The 18,488-nt window shown below is 37.1% G+C and overlaps 5 protein-coding genes across 5 annotated transcripts; 1 reads left to right on the top strand and 4 right to left on the bottom strand.

Annotated features, from left to right (window-relative positions):
• Positions 1-27: 27 nt before the first annotated feature.
• On the bottom strand, positions 28-1,974 carry RHIMIDRAFT_137075 (aldehyde dehydrogenase; the record flags this gene model as incomplete). Its single annotated transcript, XM_023605627.1, has 6 exons — positions 28-137; positions 186-433; positions 486-1,219; positions 1,282-1,561; positions 1,618-1,683; positions 1,743-1,974. Coding segments are annotated over 6 exons (1,615 nt in total), but the record flags the coding sequence as incomplete, so codon positions are not given.
• Positions 1,975-5,390: 3,416 nt separating this feature from the next.
• Positions 5,391-6,157, bottom strand: RHIMIDRAFT_137029 (uncharacterized protein). Its single transcript, XM_023605626.1, has 5 exons — positions 6,131-6,157; positions 5,994-6,083; positions 5,839-5,946; positions 5,645-5,782; positions 5,391-5,582 (listed from the first exon to the last, which is right to left on the bottom strand). Exons 1-5 carry the CDS (start codon positions 6,132-6,134, stop codon positions 5,563-5,565), a joined length of 360 nt encoding a protein of 119 aa, XP_023466482.1. The 5' UTR covers positions 6,135-6,157; the 3' UTR covers positions 5,391-5,562.
• Positions 6,158-6,505: 348 nt separating this feature from the next.
• RHIMIDRAFT_283307 (uncharacterized protein) lies at positions 6,506-8,273 on the top strand. The gene has a single exon (XM_023613123.1). The coding sequence runs from the start codon at positions 6,887-6,889 to the stop codon at positions 8,243-8,245; it is 1,359 nt and encodes a 452-aa protein (XP_023466481.1). The 5' UTR covers positions 6,506-6,886; the 3' UTR covers positions 8,246-8,273.
• A 236-nt stretch (positions 8,274-8,509) lies between these two features.
• RHIMIDRAFT_136917 (uncharacterized protein) lies at positions 8,510-11,212 on the bottom strand. Its single transcript, XM_023605624.1, has 13 exons — positions 10,851-11,212; positions 10,711-10,790; positions 10,556-10,663; positions 10,203-10,499; positions 9,834-10,144; positions 9,720-9,755; positions 9,588-9,664; positions 9,376-9,539; positions 9,178-9,324; positions 8,980-9,123; positions 8,776-8,921; positions 8,624-8,729; positions 8,510-8,575 (listed from the first exon to the last, which is right to left on the bottom strand). Exons 1-12 carry the CDS (start codon positions 11,044-11,046, stop codon positions 8,699-8,701), a joined length of 1,737 nt encoding a protein of 578 aa, XP_023466480.1. The 5' UTR covers positions 11,047-11,212; the 3' UTR covers positions 8,510-8,575; positions 8,624-8,698.
• A 663-nt stretch (positions 11,213-11,875) lies between these two features.
• RHIMIDRAFT_136975 (P-loop containing nucleoside triphosphate hydrolase protein) lies at positions 11,876-15,931 on the bottom strand. The gene is made up of 19 exons (XM_023605625.1): positions 15,501-15,931; positions 14,647-15,446; positions 14,547-14,583; positions 14,398-14,489; positions 14,302-14,348; positions 14,189-14,243; positions 14,082-14,134; positions 13,972-14,021; positions 13,651-13,916; positions 13,448-13,597; positions 13,280-13,381; positions 13,136-13,225; positions 13,023-13,079; positions 12,864-12,965; positions 12,704-12,815; positions 12,436-12,645; positions 12,303-12,389; positions 12,151-12,252; positions 11,876-12,102 (listed from the first exon to the last, which is right to left on the bottom strand). The coding sequence occupies exons 1-19, from the start codon at positions 15,676-15,678 to the stop codon at positions 12,017-12,019; spliced, it is 2,676 nt and encodes an 891-aa protein (XP_023466479.1). The 5' UTR covers positions 15,679-15,931; the 3' UTR covers positions 11,876-12,016.
• Between the last annotated feature and the right edge of the window lie 2,557 nt (positions 15,932-18,488).

Genomic DNA, 18,488 nt, shown 5'->3' with positions numbered 1-18,488 from the left:
GTGTATATACATGTCCTCCTTTTTAGTTTTACGTATACATAGTTGATTTTTATTCTAGTTTCATGAAATAAAAAGGTTTTATTTAACCAAAGTTGATACCTTGAGCTAAAGGAAGTGCTCCAGAGTAATTGATGGTGCTGTAAAAGAGTGAGCATATAGTATATAAAGTCAAAATTTGATCTTACCATGTGCCTCGTCGGCAGTATTGCTTCCAACTATCACTTCCACTCTCGCGTCCACCACCTGTTTCCTTTTCTCCGCCAAAGGCGCCTCCAATTTCAGCACCATTGGTGGGGATATTGACATTGATAATACCGCAGTCTGAGCCAGCAGGACCAATCCACTTGAAGATCGTGCTAGGGTTTGTAGTAAAGATAGAGCTAGATAAGCCTTGTGCGACACTGTTGTTGATTTGAATAGCTTCATCCAAGGTCTATTAAAGTAAATTATGTAAGTTGTTGTTTGACGCGTATGATTAATCTTACCTTATAGGTCATCGTGTGGAGAACGGGCACGAAGGCTTCATTTTGAACGACTTCCATATCAGGACGAACACGTGTCATGGTAGGCTCGACAAAGTTGCCGTGCTTGAGAGGGCCATCCTCAAGAACACGACCACCAATGATGATTTCACCACCTTGTTGCTTGACACGGTTCAATACATTCTTGTAGACATCCACAGCCTGACGTGTGTGAAGAGGACCACAGAGGACACCGTCGTCAAGAGGGTCACCCACCTTGACCTGAGCATATGCCTTCTTGAGTCGTTCGATCAAGTTGTCGTACACAGACTCTTGTACGATCAAACGACGTGTGGTAGTGCAGCGCTGGCCAGCGGTGCCTACAGCAGCGAATAAGATAGCTCTGGAAGCCAAGTCCAAATCAGCGTCCTCTGTGACGATGATGGCGTTGTTGCCACCGAGTTCTAGGATTGATTTACCAAATCGACCTTGAACGACCTTACCAACCTCGCGGCCCACTTCAGTAGATCCCGTGAATGAGAGAACGTGAGCACGTTTATCGTGTGTCAAGGCCTGACCAACATCTGTACCGCCTGTGACAAGAGCGCAAAGAGAAGTAGGCAAGTTGTGTTCCTTGAGTGCTTGTGCAATGATCTTGGTGACGGCAATGGCACAAAGTGATGTCGTAGGAGCTGGTTTCCAAATCGTACCGTTGCCTGTGACAAGAGCAATGGCGCAGTTCCAGCCATACACAGCAACTACAAAACGCAGAAGATAAGCAAGCGCTGCACTTTTTTTTTTTTAAAAAAAAAAGACTTACCGGGAAAGTTAAAGGCACTGATGATGCCTACAGTACCAAGAGGATTCCAAGTTTCGAGCATGGCATGACCTGGTCGTTCAGAGGGAATAATAGAACCTTGAAGTGTACGAGATAAACCGAGTGCATATTCGAGAATATCAATGTACTCTTGGACCTCACCGATTCCTTCAGGCAAAATCTTTCCCATCTCTAAAGCAACAAGCTTGCCTAATGGCTCAAGGTTTTGTACAAGTGCGTTTCTCATCGTCAACAAGACCTGACCACGCTTGGGCACAGGCATCTATCCTTGCCATGTGAGTACTCGGATGCGCGCCTCAGCTCTCTCGATTCACTTACCTCTCTCCAGATCTTTTGTGCTTCAGCTACCTTTTCAAAGGCCACATCCAAATCCTGAGGCGTGCCCTAAAAAATGACAGTATGAACGTGGGAAACTTTTCGTGGGAAAAATACATTCAACTTACAGTAATCACTTCAGCGATCACTTCGTTATTGACAGGATTATAAGAAGGAACAATGTTACCAGAGCCCTTCCATTCACCGTCAAAGACACCTTTATTGTTTGATTTGTCTAAACCGAGTGCATGAAAGACGTCTTTATGTTTATCAAAGGTGGATAAACAACGAACGTTGGTATAGGCGTGTCGATGAATAGCAGTGGCGATTGTGCGTGTCTTGAGTAATCGAGAAAGCATGAGAAAAAAAAAGTAAGAGATATAAAAAAGAAAAAAAAAAGGAGAATTGCATATGTGTGATTCCTTTTATGCAGTGTCGAAGCTTAATTGGCAGTCTGAGACTGGTCAATTGAGACAAAACGATTGGCTCTGCATGACAAATGAGAGAAAAAAGAGGGTAGTTTGATCTCAGGGAAACATTGGCCGTTTGTGTTGTGGGTTTGGTTACTTTATGATCCACATTTTCGCTCTCTTTCTATATCTCGAAAAGAGCTTTATTTGAAACAAAAGCGCACTGCAAACTTAAGGTTGATGTTTTCAACAGTGTTGCTATGGTAACTCTATGATTTTTTTACGTTGACTTGATGTGATAATATTAAAGTAGGAGACAATAAGATACAGTAAGACTGAATCAATTCTTTTATTCATAAAGAGTGGCTCTTATTTATACTTTAAGTTTACTGTAGGACTATAGCTGACGTGAATCTAACAGTTGTTCTGGGATAGAGTAGCTTAATTAAGGGCTTCTTAGTTTTACTGCTGTGATGTCTGAATCAAGAAATGATGTTATGTACTAGTAAGTGTTATTGTAAGGGTAATTTGCTTAGTTTCAATAAGCGTCAATTATATTCGGATACGACATTTGGATACTTGTCGTACAAGCTCAATTAATTTCCTTTTGGCTAATCAACACTTTTTGATCTCCCAGAATACAGTATACTAATAGGTATATTTTATTTCTTCATCTCTAAACAACTACCCGTTGCCTCTGTCGCGAAATACTCACGCTTTCCTCTACTGGGTCTGGCCCCACTTTGCATATACAAATAACGCCGTTGTTAATGTGGAAAAGGGTAATACCATTACCTCTGTCTTGATGTCTCTACATGATACATCATACCGTACAAGTAGTGCCTTTATCTAGTTGATTGAACCATTTTTTTTTAAAAAAAAAAGCAATGAAAACGAAAAATACATTTTATTCATAATATTCGTTCACTTTGGAAAAAAAAAAATAGTTGACAAGATTTACCAAGTATTCTACTTGATTAATGCATTGTGTATTAAAACCAATACCACCAAGCGAAAACTTAACAGAGATTATGCGATCACCTGGAGCCAGAGAGCTTGAAGTACTTATAAGACTAGTGGATGACGAAGCTCCATAGTTCATGGTAAAAGGGGTAGTGGTATAAAAAAACTCATTCTTGTGTAATTCTATAGTAAAAGAAGAACAGGTAAGTATATGTACATCAAGGAACATGGAAAGATGTCTGTTCCCTGAACAAGCTTAGCTCGAAGCTGCGCATTCAAAAGGTTTGTTGACGACATCACAGGCAGCGCTTGTAACATTAACCCTCTCATGGATTTCCTCATGCGCGTAGTGTATACCTTGAACTTCAACAATACCAATTCAAAAAAAATAAATAGTGACGTAAATAAGTTGACCTCTGCATACATAAAATCCATTGAATATATTACAAATACTACCGATTTGACTATTCCTGTTCCAATGTTTGTTGTACGATTTTATGGTAAATACATTTTGTTAGTGTTTTTTTTTTTTTTTTTTTTTTTTTTTTTTTTTAGCGTACATTAATTCTGAAATAACTTTAGATGCTAGTATATACTTCGAATCAATAATTAAATCTCTATGTTCGCAAAACCTATACAATAATACATGTACCTTCAAGACCCACTCTATTACAAGAATTTGTGGCCAAAACAGAGGATGTGTACCAATGGAGAGAGACTGTAGTAACTTTAGTCAGAATAGCTAGTAACAAAAGACAATTGTGTTGTTAAAAAATCCTAGTCATTAAAACTATTGAGTTTCCTTTACGTGCAAGAAAATAAAGGTACTATTATCAAGCTCCCAACACTCAAGACTGAAAAGTAGATTGCAGTACGGTGATTGAGAAAGGATGGTATTAATAAAATTCTTGAGATACAATATTACCAACAAAGATTCATGTGTATATAACATTGATTAAGATGTTATTTAGCTTATCCACTCAAGAACGGTGATCAAAAGTAACTTTTCAGACAAGCTGTCTGTGTTTCTATACTATCAGAGCTAACACAGATAAATCCAATGCCTTGAAGGTAAACCTATTCTTGCCTTTGATATATACAACAGAAATAACCCGAGCCAACAGCAAATGACTTGAAGAAAACCGCTCATTCAAAAAAGTGCCTCTAAAGATCAGGATGCCAGTTATACTCATTGAATTTTGCAGATCACTTTCAGGACTGGGGACTGAAAAAGTGGCCTTATGAGAAATAAGCAAACATAGATTATGGAGGCAAGATTAGACCGCAGGGGAGGGAGAGGATTGGACAAGGCAAAGGAATTTGGGGTAGCAAAAGGTAATCAATGAAACTAGGAATGTACGTATAAGAGTTCCTTGAGATCTGATCTATTTTTTGGCAAATTATGGAACTAATGTTACTAGCAAGTCCGCTTGAAGAGTAGGTCGAGTAGGAGGTTACCTGTTTGGAGCAGCTGGCGGCAGCGAAGTTCAGCATAATCATGTATCAAACAGCATATTGATGTAGGATGCAAAAGAGGGTGCAGCCAACGGGAAATACAGAGAACTTTTGTTGAGTGCCAACACTTGAGATACTGTTGCATACAAGCCTGCAGCCACGCTGTACCTGTATCTGACTTGGATCGGTCACATCACAAGTATTGCAGTGCTAGCTTGTTGATTATTAGCTTTTCGCTCAACCTAGTCACAATAAAAATCGGATCATCATCTGTCAATTAACATCAGAACACTAAGAGCTAGTGTAAGTACCAATGATAACCCTTGGTCTATACGTAGTAGCTGCCAAGCTACAGCACCCAGCACCCGATTAGCTATTATCGATAGTGCTTCAGCTCATATACCAAGTATGATTGATTCAGTTATCGTTAGAAGTGGCTATATATATGTGTGTATATATACCAGTACATCTTTCTCTCTCCCCTGTTTCACTCGTCCGAGCTTAATTCTATTGAGTAATTATGAGCCGTCTTAAAAAAAAAAAAGCAAAGCGAACAAAATTTATTAACATTGAAGTTAGTGAATCTATTTCTGATAAGCATTCACAGCACTTTATTCAGTATTCTACTAATCAATTTGATGACAGTCTGCAATAAAAAAAAATCCCATCTAAACGTCTTTTCTTTTTCGGATCAAATTGTGTGTAAAAGACCAATCAATTTTTCTCTAAAGCTTGACCACCTTTTTCAAAAAAGTGACCAAGTGGTAGTGGAATGACTGTACCTAGATCACTGTGTGGCTGGAAGTGCCTGCACAGGTTTTTTTTTTTTATTTTTTATTTATCCAAAAATAAATCAGTATAGCTGTAATCCAAGGAATTAAAATAGAATCTTACATACAGATTCTATATAATCTATTCATTGTTATCTCAAGTATTTTTTCCTTCATTTTTATGTTTTATGATAAATACACGCTATCAAAACTTAAAAGAGGTGTAGTCTGTATGTTTCTACATGAAAGAAAAGGGTTCATATCAACGAAATCAAATGGCAAAAAAAGTAAGTAAAACAATGTATTTATGCAGTTTGAAGCGTGTGAGCAAACTTGACCAATAGAATTGTTTATTTAGAAGTTTCGTCGTCTATAAAGAAATAAGTAAGGATGACCTTTGTTTTGTTACAAAAGGGAAAAAAAAATACTTACTTGTCAAGATACCTTGTTCAACCAGTTTAGCTCGATCTGGTCTTTCATGAAGCTTGTTTTCAAGACTATCATGAATCATGTTCCGTTCAAGCTCAAATTGATTCTTTTGAAGCGCAGGTGCAACTTCAGTAGGATCGGCTATGAAAACCCTCAGATAAGAAAATGCATAAAGCAGAGGGGCAAGTACTGTTTACCTTTTAATATGTTATGCTGAACAAGCTCTTCGGGAGTAGGACGATGATCAATTTTATGAAGAAGTGATTCTTCAACCCTTCTCTTTTCTTGTGCATCCATTTTAGGATCTACGATATAAAGTAAGTAATAAATATATATTTTAACAAGTATTTACCTTTGATGATATTCCTTTCGACCAAGTCTTGAATATCTGGTCGATGAGCTAACTGAGCTTCAAGTAGCTTTGCGGGATTTTCGGGTACAGCTAAAGAAGGTTAAAAGGACTAGTTACTTACAGTCAAAGTTGCTTACTCATTTTTACTGAAGAAGAAAAAAAAAAAGAAAAAAGAAATTCATTAAAGATTGTTTATTTTTGCATTGAATCATGTGCGCACTTCCTCATTTCGCATTTCATAAAAGCAGCGCGGAGAATATAATTTAAACACAGCGCAAATCATTTTAACTTGTACTTCACGATCTTTTTTGCCCTTAAAGAACAAGCAATAGCTGGACTAATATAGTCTATATATGTCCTATGTTATTCTTCTTATCTTGTTACGTCTATGATTGTTTAACAATATTTACTACAAAATATTTACGCGTGCTTACAAGTAACTCTTTAAATTTCGGCTAAATTTTAGAAATATACGGTTTTGACTCTCTTTTTTTCTCATGACTTCTTCTCTTCAACAGTTGCCTATTACCGTAATTGAACTTATACTTGAACACATTACTTTAAAGCGGCAATTGCTACAGCTCAGACTGGTCTGTTATAAGCTGTATTTGGTTTCAACCAGAAAGTTATTTAGACGTATTAATCTCTGCAGTGATTATTGCATCCATCTACTCCATGACCTATCTACCAACTTGCCTCAGCCTTATAGGTTACTCCAAATTGGCAATTTTGTTAAAGTGATATCTATACAATGGTACATACCATGCTACGATCCAAGACCATTCATACCACGCCAAGCTTTTATAAAGTTGGCTCAATCGTGTCCGAATGTGGAAGCAATTGAAGCGCCACCGCGAGTTTTCAAAAAATACATATTGATAGCTCTTCTTTACATGGATGACAACTTAAAATGGAAACTGAAGAAGCTGCCTGAAGATAATTTCACTATGGACTTAATAACCATTGATCACTATTACAAGTACAAAGACTCTATCACTGAGCTTAATGCTCCTTTGGGAGTTCATGATTTGCGCTTTTTAAAATCATTCAAAAGGCTTCAAAAACTTAATCTACGCAAAATTAGTGTGGCCACACTGGAGGACTATATGTCCATCTTTGATCATTGTCCTGATCTATCCCGCCTATTTGCTGGTATTAGCGTGCCTGCATCTGAACTTGTTCCAGTGATTGAAACACCGCATCAATATATGAAAGATATGAGTCTCCATGTCACGTCCGATACGTTATCAGATGCAGTCGTTGCTTATACCACACAGAAGCTTGTTAATTTATCAAATATACGTATTAGTATGGGTAATCCACATTCGCAAGCAATCAGCCACAGATCATACGATCGACTCTTTGATTTACTCATCAAGCACGCAGATAGGCAATCTCAGTTCACTCTGGCATTAAATGAATACCAACTCGAAGATGATCCAGATGCTGAAAACATCGTGCCCCTTATGGTCCGCATCTATCTCGAGAGTTTGTTCAAGCTACGGATGCCCAACTTGAGTCATAGCTTGGAAATAATCCAGCAATCATTTATTAATGAGAATCCGGTTCTCAAGACTATTTTCAGAAGGATAAATGGCTTTATCAAATGTTTTACTAGATTATACGCACCTTATCATAATCCAAGCATGAGATTGGGTGAATACGTGGGACGTTCAGTGCCATATATACACAAGCTATATGCTAAATCAGGGAATACTTCAAGACATAGAATCCCTGACGCTCTATGCTCATTCATAAAGAAATGTCATTATCTTCAATCACTGGAATTCACAAACTATGAACTACCCGGTTTATCAGAATGTACCAATATATCTATTCAAATAATAAGGCTCAACTCTATTGTAGTGTCAAGTGGATTATTTGAAGACTTGGTATCTAATTTCCCGAACCTGAAGCATCTTTATATAAATGATGTCTTTGCTGCTGGCAGTCCGGATAATTCAGAAATAATAGTCATAGATTGGCCCAGTATATGTCTTGAAACACTAGATATCTACAACTTGCAACCATTACATGGTAACGATGAGGACAAGGAAGGAATGTTTATCATAACAACATCTCAAAAAAGGTCATACTTTGAGACCGATGTTATAGTTCCCATCCATTATATTTATGATGAAATGATAACAGAAGAGAAACTACAAGATGCTGGTTTCCAGGTATATATCAATTGTCAATCGATCCAGCGATTTAGACTACAGAACGTTGAATTTAAACTTGATTCAGAATAGAACAAGTATTTACTATTCAATAAACAGGTTTCTTTGTTATAAAAATAATGTGTCTTTTTATTTGATAAATAAGATGTGTACATATAAATGAAATCTTATACTGCCAATGATTGTATGACACCATCTGCCGAATTTCCAGGCACAGTATTGTTGGTATTGTCTGCTAAAGTGTTGTTGGATTGGGTAATAAAGTGTTCCTGAACCATGTTTTTAACCGTTTCCAAAAATTTATCATTGTCTTCAGGCGTCATGTACAAGTGTACTCTTAGTGAAGACAAGAGCTTGTCCAATCGAGGCTTTTGAGCAAATGTCATTGTCATGTCAATCTTACTATAGACATGAATTAATAACAAGAATGGGTAAATTAGTCATTTTTACCTTTCATAATCCTTATATTCTTGCAACAGGTTATTAAATGTATTCAAGACATCTTGAGATACTTGTGGCTTTTGTTCAACTTGTTGTATGCAAGCATAAGGAAGACCTAAAGGATATGTGTAAGATACTTTTAAAAAGACATTCGTATAAACCTACGGTACTGATTGGTTGTACTCCATCTTTTACTGATATGAAGACATTGTATTTGTGATCGATCGGTTGCATACTCTTGATTATAAGGAGAAATGATGAACCCAATAAATGGTTCATCACCAGAAGCTTCATTGCGAAATAGATCCTAAAAGCGGAGACCTTGTTTAGTATTTCTTTCATAGCCAAATCATCGTTTTCTTTACTTGATATGAAGTTTGATTCTCAATGTCTCGAATACTTGGCTGCGGCTCAAAGGTAGGATGCGAGTGATACCATCCGACGACATCAAGACCTTTTTGCTCAAATAACTCTCTAGCAGCCATTTCCGATACAGGGTCCATTTCACACTGATAATAGTCATTAGCAATCAGATAGATTTGTTATATATATCTGTGACATACCTGGATGCCAGTACTTGTGCTGCGACAAGGGAATACATACTCAACCTTTAGCTTATTCTGGCCACCATCTGGATCCTTCAAGAATCTTCCACCAAGTAAGCCAATGATTTCGGTGAAAGCTAAATGAGCATGAAACTCCATAACGAGCTACTGAAAATAAGCACAGATACAAAAATAACATAAAAAGCACATTCTTACAAGGGCATCACTACCGATTTCTACAGTAAAAGGAGCGTCCTTTTGTTGGGTGTAGTAACCCAGAGGAATTAACGTAAATGGATCATTATCGCCTCCTATACGGCCATTGTCCCCATAGAAACCATCACGCCTTCTTGCATTTCTTTTAGGTCTCTTTTTACCATCTATACAATAAAGTTAATAAAAAGATAAACACTAGTCTATGATGATACCTTTGGTGACAGTGTATTCTACTTTTTCTTTATGATCCTTATCATCGTCGTCGTCGTCGTCACCATACACTTCCTCCCTAACACGGTTATGATTTGAGGATATAGCATTGATTAGCAAAGTACCACACTTACCAATAGTATCCAGGTCGTCTTTTCTTTTTATTTGCACTATGAGATGTGTGTGTTAGGTTCTTGTTTCTCTCTCTCCCATTTTTTTTCAGGAACCAAAAAAAAGCCGTCATTTACCCATCTTCGCTGCTGCCACTTTTACGACCAGGTCTTTTTCTTGTAGTAGGAGAAACAACGCAGTTTACGTTGATAGCGTGAATGCTTTCGAGGTAACTATGTATTCTGCCAACAGCGTTCACATCACCACAGTCGGGTAAATTTTTACGACCAGCTGTCTTGGTCAAATAGTTTGGACGCGTCTCTCTCCAGCATTTTAATATGTGATTTCTTATTCTCTTGTATCTTTCTGGTGTCTTGGCTTGCTTTCCCATAAACCACTCAGCATTTCCTTTCTTCTCGTGTTCTGTAATGTCATTTTCATCAAGTACCTGAAAAAAAAAGTACATTAGCAAGTTGCATATAAAAAAGGACAGCTTTAATTCTTACAGTTTCAGAGATAGTATTTACGTTTTCGACTTGTTCTACTTGAGTGGTCTCTGTTGATGGAACAGAAGGTGAAAGGGGAACAGCAGCAGTAGCCGTATGACTCATGGTGGAAGGTTGTGATATAAAAAAATTTGCATTCGGATGAATATTTTGGGAAATAGAGATTTGTGGCACCATGCTTGACGCAGGCGGTAACCGCATCGTTTCATTGGGTACTGGATAGGCGGCCATATGCGATACCTGTGAAAAAGAAGGTAACAGGTTTTCAGCCATCGTCATGGATACTATAGGTTCATACTTCCCTATTGTGTTGAGAGAAAGAGTTGCTGTTTAAAAAAAAAAGGGGGGTTTACCTTTGGTTTAAACTCTGCTCTTTGACGAGCGTGATTTTTACATTGTAGAGCGTTCCGGGTCTTGACATGATCAGCTATAGCTTTCCAACTTCCATAACCATAGAGTCTCTAATGAAGAGTGAGTTATTTGTTTATACAAAAAGAAGCTTTATTACAATAGCATCCAGCAAGAGCGCGTCCTCTTCTGGAGTCCATCTCATGTTGTGTGAGGGTAAAGAAGCGGATGAAGATGTTCCTAACAAGATGGTTACACATCCTTTTGATTTAGCTTTGACATCTTTTTTTTCTTTTTTACTTGGCTTCACTGCTCTTTCTTCCCCTGTTTGAAATTGATTAATATTTGGCTCAATAGGTGATGATATCGTAGTATTCAGTGTTGGTTGAAAATGATGATGTTGTTCAGTCATAGGTTGAGACAAATGATCATAACCATAGTAATAGTAATGACGATGCTCATCCGATAATAAATGTATATTGTTCATATCTCCCATTCTTGAATTGCTGTCAGATTATTTAATAAGAAAAAGAGAAATAGAAAAAGAAAAGGAGGAAAATATTGATAAACAAAGAGTTGAAGGGCTATTTTTATTTACGTGTATTACAAAAATAAACATATTGTAGTCAATATTTATGTTTTGAAGTAGAAAGATGGTCCATGGCCTCATTCCTATTAAACGAATAGACTTCTTTACATTGATCACAGTACCAATATGTCTTCAAGTGTTCTGAGATAGGTATTTGATCAATAGGAACAGGTGAAGCACAGGATGGAGCATCGATACTGTCATAATATAGACTTGGGCTTATCTGAATTCCACCTTGAATGACCTGTCTTGAATTCCATGTTCTTGGTAAATTATCTTCTCTGTTCTCATCTGGTTTATATTTTGGATACTATTTTTATATGAATAAATCAAACAAGATTTAACAGACTTTCTTATATACCATCTTTATCAATTCAGATGCCTTTCCTATACTCAATTCAGCAGAAATTGACGTTTCCATAAATTCAACTAGTTTGTCTATAATGACAAATGTCAGTCTTGTTATTCACATTGACTGATACTTACCACAAAGTGATTGCATCTCTTTTCTATATCTTAATTCAGTTTCAGGTGTCCACATATCAACTCTATCAAAGCCTTGAACAGTTTGACCTTGTTCTGATAAAATGTGTTGAATGCCTAAAGGAAGCTTTTCTTTTGTGGCTGGACTGATGATAACGTTAGATTCCTCTTCTACGACCTAATTCATAATGGTTAAACGAGAATCATCATTCCATATATATATATATATATACCTTGCCTAGACCTTGGCTAATTCGAAGATTAAGCAGCTTATTCCATATGCTACGAAGTTTGGAAGATAGGTAAAGTACATATTCAGCAACAGGTGTCGTACGGAATCTTATTATATAGTATTTGTCAACCACGAGCAAGCTACAATCAAAATTCGTATCAACTATAAAACAATGTATGAGGCCTGTGTATGATTAATATATATAAGAAACATACTGGACTTGGCAAACAAAAGCAGTACATGAATTCCTTTTTGAAAGGTTAGCCTTGTTTATCTGTACAAACTTATTGTCTTACCGGGAGTTCTGGTTATATTTAGTATATAGGGCTTGTTAGTCTCCAAAAGCTGTAGGTAGCACAGTAATTGTTGCTGCATAGCATCTTCTGCTGTTTGATCATCTACAAAAAGAGGGTTATACTTTCTTGTATTGGAGTAATGTCTCATTTACCTTTTCGTCGTTTTGGGTCATCTCCTTGTACCCATTCAGGATGGGATGCTACGACACTGGTAGGATGAATACATAAGAAGCTCTTTACTATCTCCTGACGTTAGTCCCTTTTTTCTTAAGGTAAATAGATTACCTGTCGTATGAAATACGAGCTCATTGCTATTCCTGTGTGGATTATGCTCATCTCCAATGGCAAATTGAGGATATAAAGCAGAGCAAATGATCAACTTGACCAGCTCAACCTGTCGTTTACTTAAACTAGATGCCCTTGATCGAAGTTGACGCACGTCATTCATGAGTGCAAATTCAAGGTCTCTGATATCTACTTTATCCGATGGTTCGTCTTGCATTGTCAAAGTCATAAGTAGCTTGTTCTATATATAATCAACTGAATCTCTTACCTTCTTGTTCGTCAAACGTATTCATCTCAAGTACCTTTCGTCTTTTATTCGTCTTTTGATCAAACTTTTCTCTACGTAATTTTTCCTTTATCTGATGCCGTGATTGTGTACTCTAATACCGTTAAATACAGGTTAATTTCTCGTTATCATCTATACAAACCTGGTTTACTTCATAATCATCAGACTCCTGTTGAAGGCTTTGTAAGAGACCCGGTCGAAAGTCATTCAGAATCTTTTCAAACTGTTTCTTCATTTTTGTAATCTATGGCAAAAGATAAGTTACTTGCACACTTTTCCCTCTTTCTCTCTCTTATATTACCTCATATAATCGCTGTTCTTCAATACCGTGTCTTTTACACCATTTACGTGAGGATTCCTATGAATAACTTATAAGAAGTTATCCTGTCACAGTTCTTTTTTTTTTGTTCTTACTTTGCGATCATTCTTCACGTCTAACCATGCTTGCCAAACATTCAAGAGCGTAAACGAGTCACCATGTTTGGAGTCAAACTGACTTCGATTCTATACATATATATTGGCGTTGGTTTAGCCCTTAGAAGCACGTGTGCGCCATACCTTGATGATTTCCGGGTTTCTATTAGAAGTAATGCGAACAAAAGGAGATTGAACACTCATACCAGCAGCAATAGTAACAATAGGATCAATTACATTAAATACCTACAGAAAAAAGGAAGGATAGGTTGAGTCATATTATTCTATAAATGCTGATTATATACCCCCTACCATGCCGAGAATTAACATCTTTCCAACAATGGCATCCACAGGTAACTGAGCTAAAACGGCGCCTAGCCCTGTTATATTCTCGTTTGAATCAAGAGCCCCCAAGTTTTGCAAAAAGTCAATAGATGCATTGATTGCGTCTATAGAAGGAGCCTATACAAGCTAGAATTAGATTATATCTCTCAAGTATGCCTAATTGAACTTGCTTCAAGATAATCAAAGTGACGCGGGTCGCCTAAATCCATACACTTGATTTGCAACAAAAGTGGCTCGAGTGGAGCGCGCTGGATTTCTGGGATTGCAAAATCATGAAAGTGATTATACTCATTTTCAGAATAAAGTCGGAAGCATTCTCCTGGGCCTGTACGCCCTGCACGACCTGCACGTTGCTTTGCACTAGCTTTGGATATCCAAAATTCAGAGAGACGGCTCATTTTGGATGCTGGATCATGGTTCATCTCTTTTACTTTGCCTGAGAGTTTTTTGCGTAAGAAAAAGAGAGAAAGGATTAAGAATAATTTTATTACCTGAATCAATTATGAAGCGAATGTCATCAATAGTTATACTAGTTTCTGCTCTATAAAGAATGGTTAAAGACATGTCCATAGAGTGACCTGGGCTAGCAAGACGCACTTACATGTTTGAACTAATGATGCATTTACGAATTCCTTCAGGTGCAGCGTCAAAGACCTATATTTTGTGTGTGTGTGTTATGATAGGATATATGACACTATACGATATTACCTTTTCTTGTTCTTCGACTGAAAGGGATGAATGTAGCATAAGTACAATCCACTTTCTATGTAAGAAATAAAGGATTTAGTATATATATAACTTGTGATTGCGGACGTTTATACTTTGATTCTCGGGTATACTCTATTAATGCTTCAGAAAGGATTGATATCTATTCAATGTGTGAGCAAAAGCAGCACCTATATGACTATGTAAATGACCTCATTTATGCCAGACATGAATATAAGTAAATCGCCTCTTTCTCCTGCAGGAACAGATTGATCAATATAGTCCATCACTCTGATATAGGGTGCTAATCCCAAATGTGAATAACAAAGTACGTGTATGGTATCTATATCTATATATATACCTGGATTAATTGGTTCAGGCCGACTGGGTATAGAACTCTAAGCAAAGAGAGAAAGAAAAGTTAGCGTCTTGTAGCAGCAGATAAAAAAAGCTACATATACCTTTATAACATCAGTCTGTCTTTTTCTATGTGCAGCCTCATTCACCAAATGCGTATCCTCATCTCCTTGCGGCCAATAATGCATCTTAACACTGTACATCTTTCCTGGCACGACTAATGTAGGTGCATCAAAATACTGTGCAAACAGTTCTGCATTAATGGTGGCGCTCATGAGGACAACATAAAGATCTTTGCGCTGTGCCAGTGTCTTTTTTAAAAGAGATAGTAAAAAATCACCCATCATGTGTCGCTCATGCACTTCATCGACTATAATCACATCATACATCGAAAGCATATTATCCGCAGTGTACTGTCGAAGCAACAGCCCTTCTGTCAAGAACAAAACGCGTGTACGGTGTGTCCTGTTGCCTTCAAACCGCACTTGATATGCTATTTGAGATCCATACTCATTCAGCGTCTCATAACTCACACGTCTTGCTAGTGAAGAGCAGGCGATACGTCGAGGCTGTGTACATGCGATCTTGTCAAATCCAGCCTTCATTAAGATTTGAGGCACCTGTGTGCTCTTACCACAGCCTGTGTCCCCTGCGACGAGTAATACCCTGTGCTTTCTGAGCGTTTCCACAATTGCATTTGCAAAGGGAGTTACAGGCAATAACTGTCGATTAGTTTCGATCTTTTCTCTGAGAATCCGTTTTTTCTTTTCAGTAAAGTCATGAAATAAGACTAATGCATGACGAATGAATTCTCCTTCTTGTTTTATGATGGACATTGGGTCTCTTTTAACAGTTGCTGGCTTTTTATCCTTGTTTACGCTTTCTTTTAAATTTTCATAAAATCCTATTTATGATATGAGGACTTGTCTTACTTTTCCTTGTGTTGTCTAATATATACTTTCAAATTCATAATAGATGGGTGAGCCTATTGGCATATACCAAGAGACCATGCCTCGTTTTCTCCTTGAGAAGAACAAGTCATCTATCTCCTCTGTCCAACAACGTTCGTGATCAATAAGAACCAGAGCTTCTTTTTCATTCTTTTTTGCCTTTACAAAAGCTTGTGCATCCTTCATTGCTTCATAGTATTTACGCTGATCTCGAATCTAGATGAATAGATCGTCAGCGTATATAGAAAAGTGTCTTTTTTTGTTTTACTATTTCTCTAAAGTCCCAAGTTGATTTTTTATTGCTGTATTCTTCATTCTTTATCAGTGTTCCATCTATATCATATCTTTCTTTAGGAATGTACTCTTGTTTGCGTTTACGACCCGAAGAGTGCTGACTGGAGTTCATATCAAAGGAAGACAAAATCCACACATGCAGTCGTTCCAACGCCAAAGGACGGGTTTTCAAAAAAAAAAAGTGCGGTTAATAAATTTTTATAAAGAGCGGTTTTGATTTTTCCCAAAGGGTAGTTTTTACGCTTGGTGAAAAATATCTTTTTTAATTGAAAAGTAACATTTACAGTGGCTCACCACGTAAGCACTTCGCAAAGCAATTGACAGAGTACTGAACAAATGCTTAAAGATGCTTAGGAGGAGCAGAGTTACAAGCTTCAATAATTCGAGTAGCTAAATCCTCAGTAGCTTCGAATGAGCTACGCTTAACCTTATTTTTGACAGTTGCCCAAAACTGCTCTATTGGATTAAGCCCAGGAGAGTAACGAGGGAAGTAGATACTTTTGTACCCCCTTGCAACTATCACTTCGTCAATTTGATCGGATGTATGAATAGGTGCATTATCCATTACGATGTAGTAGCCCTTTAACTCAGGAAAATAATACATTTCATCCATGGTTTTTTCAAGAAACCTCAAATAATGACCAGTGACAGTAGCTGCAACAGCAGGCTTTCGTTTCAATGACCATCCGCTGGGAGGCCTCATGTTAATATTGAATCCAGACTTATCGACAAAATGCAATTTTCCAGGTAATTCATATCCGTTGCAGTCCACTTTTTCACCCAATTCATACGCTCCTGAATCTTAGCTGGACTATTTCTGGCAGCTGGCTGAGTCGTCAGTTTTCTGAACGAAAGGTTGCATTCAGTCTTCAAAAAATTATGAACCGTGCTCTTCTTCACATCGAAATCTGCAAGCTTTTGAGTGAATGAATCCATTGCGTCCACCACTCGTGCTTGCAGATTATCGTCATAGAAATTGAGAAGGTGAAGCTTGTGCTTACATTTAATTGTGGTTTTTCTCTGTTAACCAAATTAGCCTGTTTTTCAAAGATATCCCAGACTTTTTACTGCTTAAGTCTTTTGGCCCATTTTTGTGCCGTTCTTTCCTTAATATCACCTGCTAATCGTCCAGATTTGATGGCGTTGAATAGTTTAGTTCCATTGAAATACACAAATAAAAGTTTTTGCTCGTTCGAATACTTATTATAAACCTTTATCTATTTTTTAACTGTGTCGACAACTTTCTCCATGATACTATCCAATTCTTCCTTAACAAGTGCTTGTTCATCTGCTTGCATCTCGCAGTACTGTCTTATACATGTTAAAGTTGTTAAATGAAGTGGCATAACTTTTTCGTCCCAATCCATGGCGCCATTCCCTTGCTCATCAACTATTCTATCTTGTCCATCTTCATAATAAAAGCGAATAGTCATCTTAAATAAAAAGTTAAAAACGAAGTTTCGATGCTATATTCGTAAACAAAAAGGGGTGCATGAAATCTGCAAACGGTTAATGCACGGAAGTGTAAAGTATAACAAGAAGGCGTCTACTGGGGTCAAGAAATCATCTGCTGAAAATGAAAGCAAATATTGTCCTCTTGCTTCACTTGATCATCCTAACAAGCCCAGAAAACAATAATTGCTTTTGGTGATGATATGTTTAACAGCAGCCTGAGAGGAAACAGAAGGGCACCTGTCCGCCTTATAAAAAAGGCTTTGCAAAAATACTGCGAAAACCAATTAGAAATATGTATGGTAGATGAATATTTGACAAGCAAAATATGCAACAGGTGTAAAAATAAAAATATGGACAATGTTGTAACTGAGAAGTCAAAACGAAGAGTACATACGATATTGAAGTGTAAACAAAACACTTGCACACAATATCTTGGACATGTTTCTATTCGCTGCAAGAAACAATAATCAGCGTCTTGGTGTTTTCATGCGTCAATGTACATCTAATGATTAACCTTCCGTATAACTGATATGTCTCTCTCATACATCCTCACAGTGTAAGTTGTATTAACTATGAATTTAAAAGTGCGAAAACTGTAACTAAACATTTTTGTTAACGTTGAGACGTAGCATCTTTGACTAGTAAAGTGAAAATACTCCATGGTAATTGTAACAAAAACTAAATTTATTATGTATTTATATTCTTTCCGTGCTTAAAGCATTGTAAAGTGATTTTTGTAAGCTATGACACAGCTTTTTTAACTTGTTTGACTGCTTCTTCTATTCTTACAGCAAATGATTTTGCTCTTGATAAGGAGCGGCTTTTGTACTCTTCAAGGGGGAGGGACAGATTCAAAGAGGCGAATATGGCGGTACAAAACTAAGTGATGTAGAACATCTGTTGCTTTGTGAACTGAGTCACTGTTCATAATAGTATACATATTGAGTAATCAAGGCCTGTTAAAGGGCAGGTACCATTTCTCCTATGGTAACCAATATAGTTCTCATAAATGGTCGATTGTCTTCTACATTCAATTATTAAATAAATAATTAAACGATACTAGAGTCATGCTTGCTATTATATGATGGCTTTACCAGGATATCAAGAATATCATGCAGGTTAATAGTATTTCATTTCTGTCCTTTATCAAAATTCCTATATTTAAATTATCAATAGTTACTATAGGCCAATCTAGTTACCTATAGACTTGAACAAAAATGATATCAAGGCAAAACGTTCTCGATAGA

Source organism: Rhizopus microsporus, assembly GCF_002708625.1.
Source record: "Rhizopus microsporus ATCC 52813 unplaced genomic scaffold scaffold_8, whole genome shotgun sequence".
In the NCBI taxonomy this organism is placed as follows: domain Eukaryota; kingdom Fungi; phylum Mucoromycota; class Mucoromycetes; order Mucorales; family Rhizopodaceae; genus Rhizopus; species Rhizopus microsporus.
Note: the sequence above shows the minus strand (reverse complement) of the source record. Positions and strands in the feature narration are given on the sequence as shown.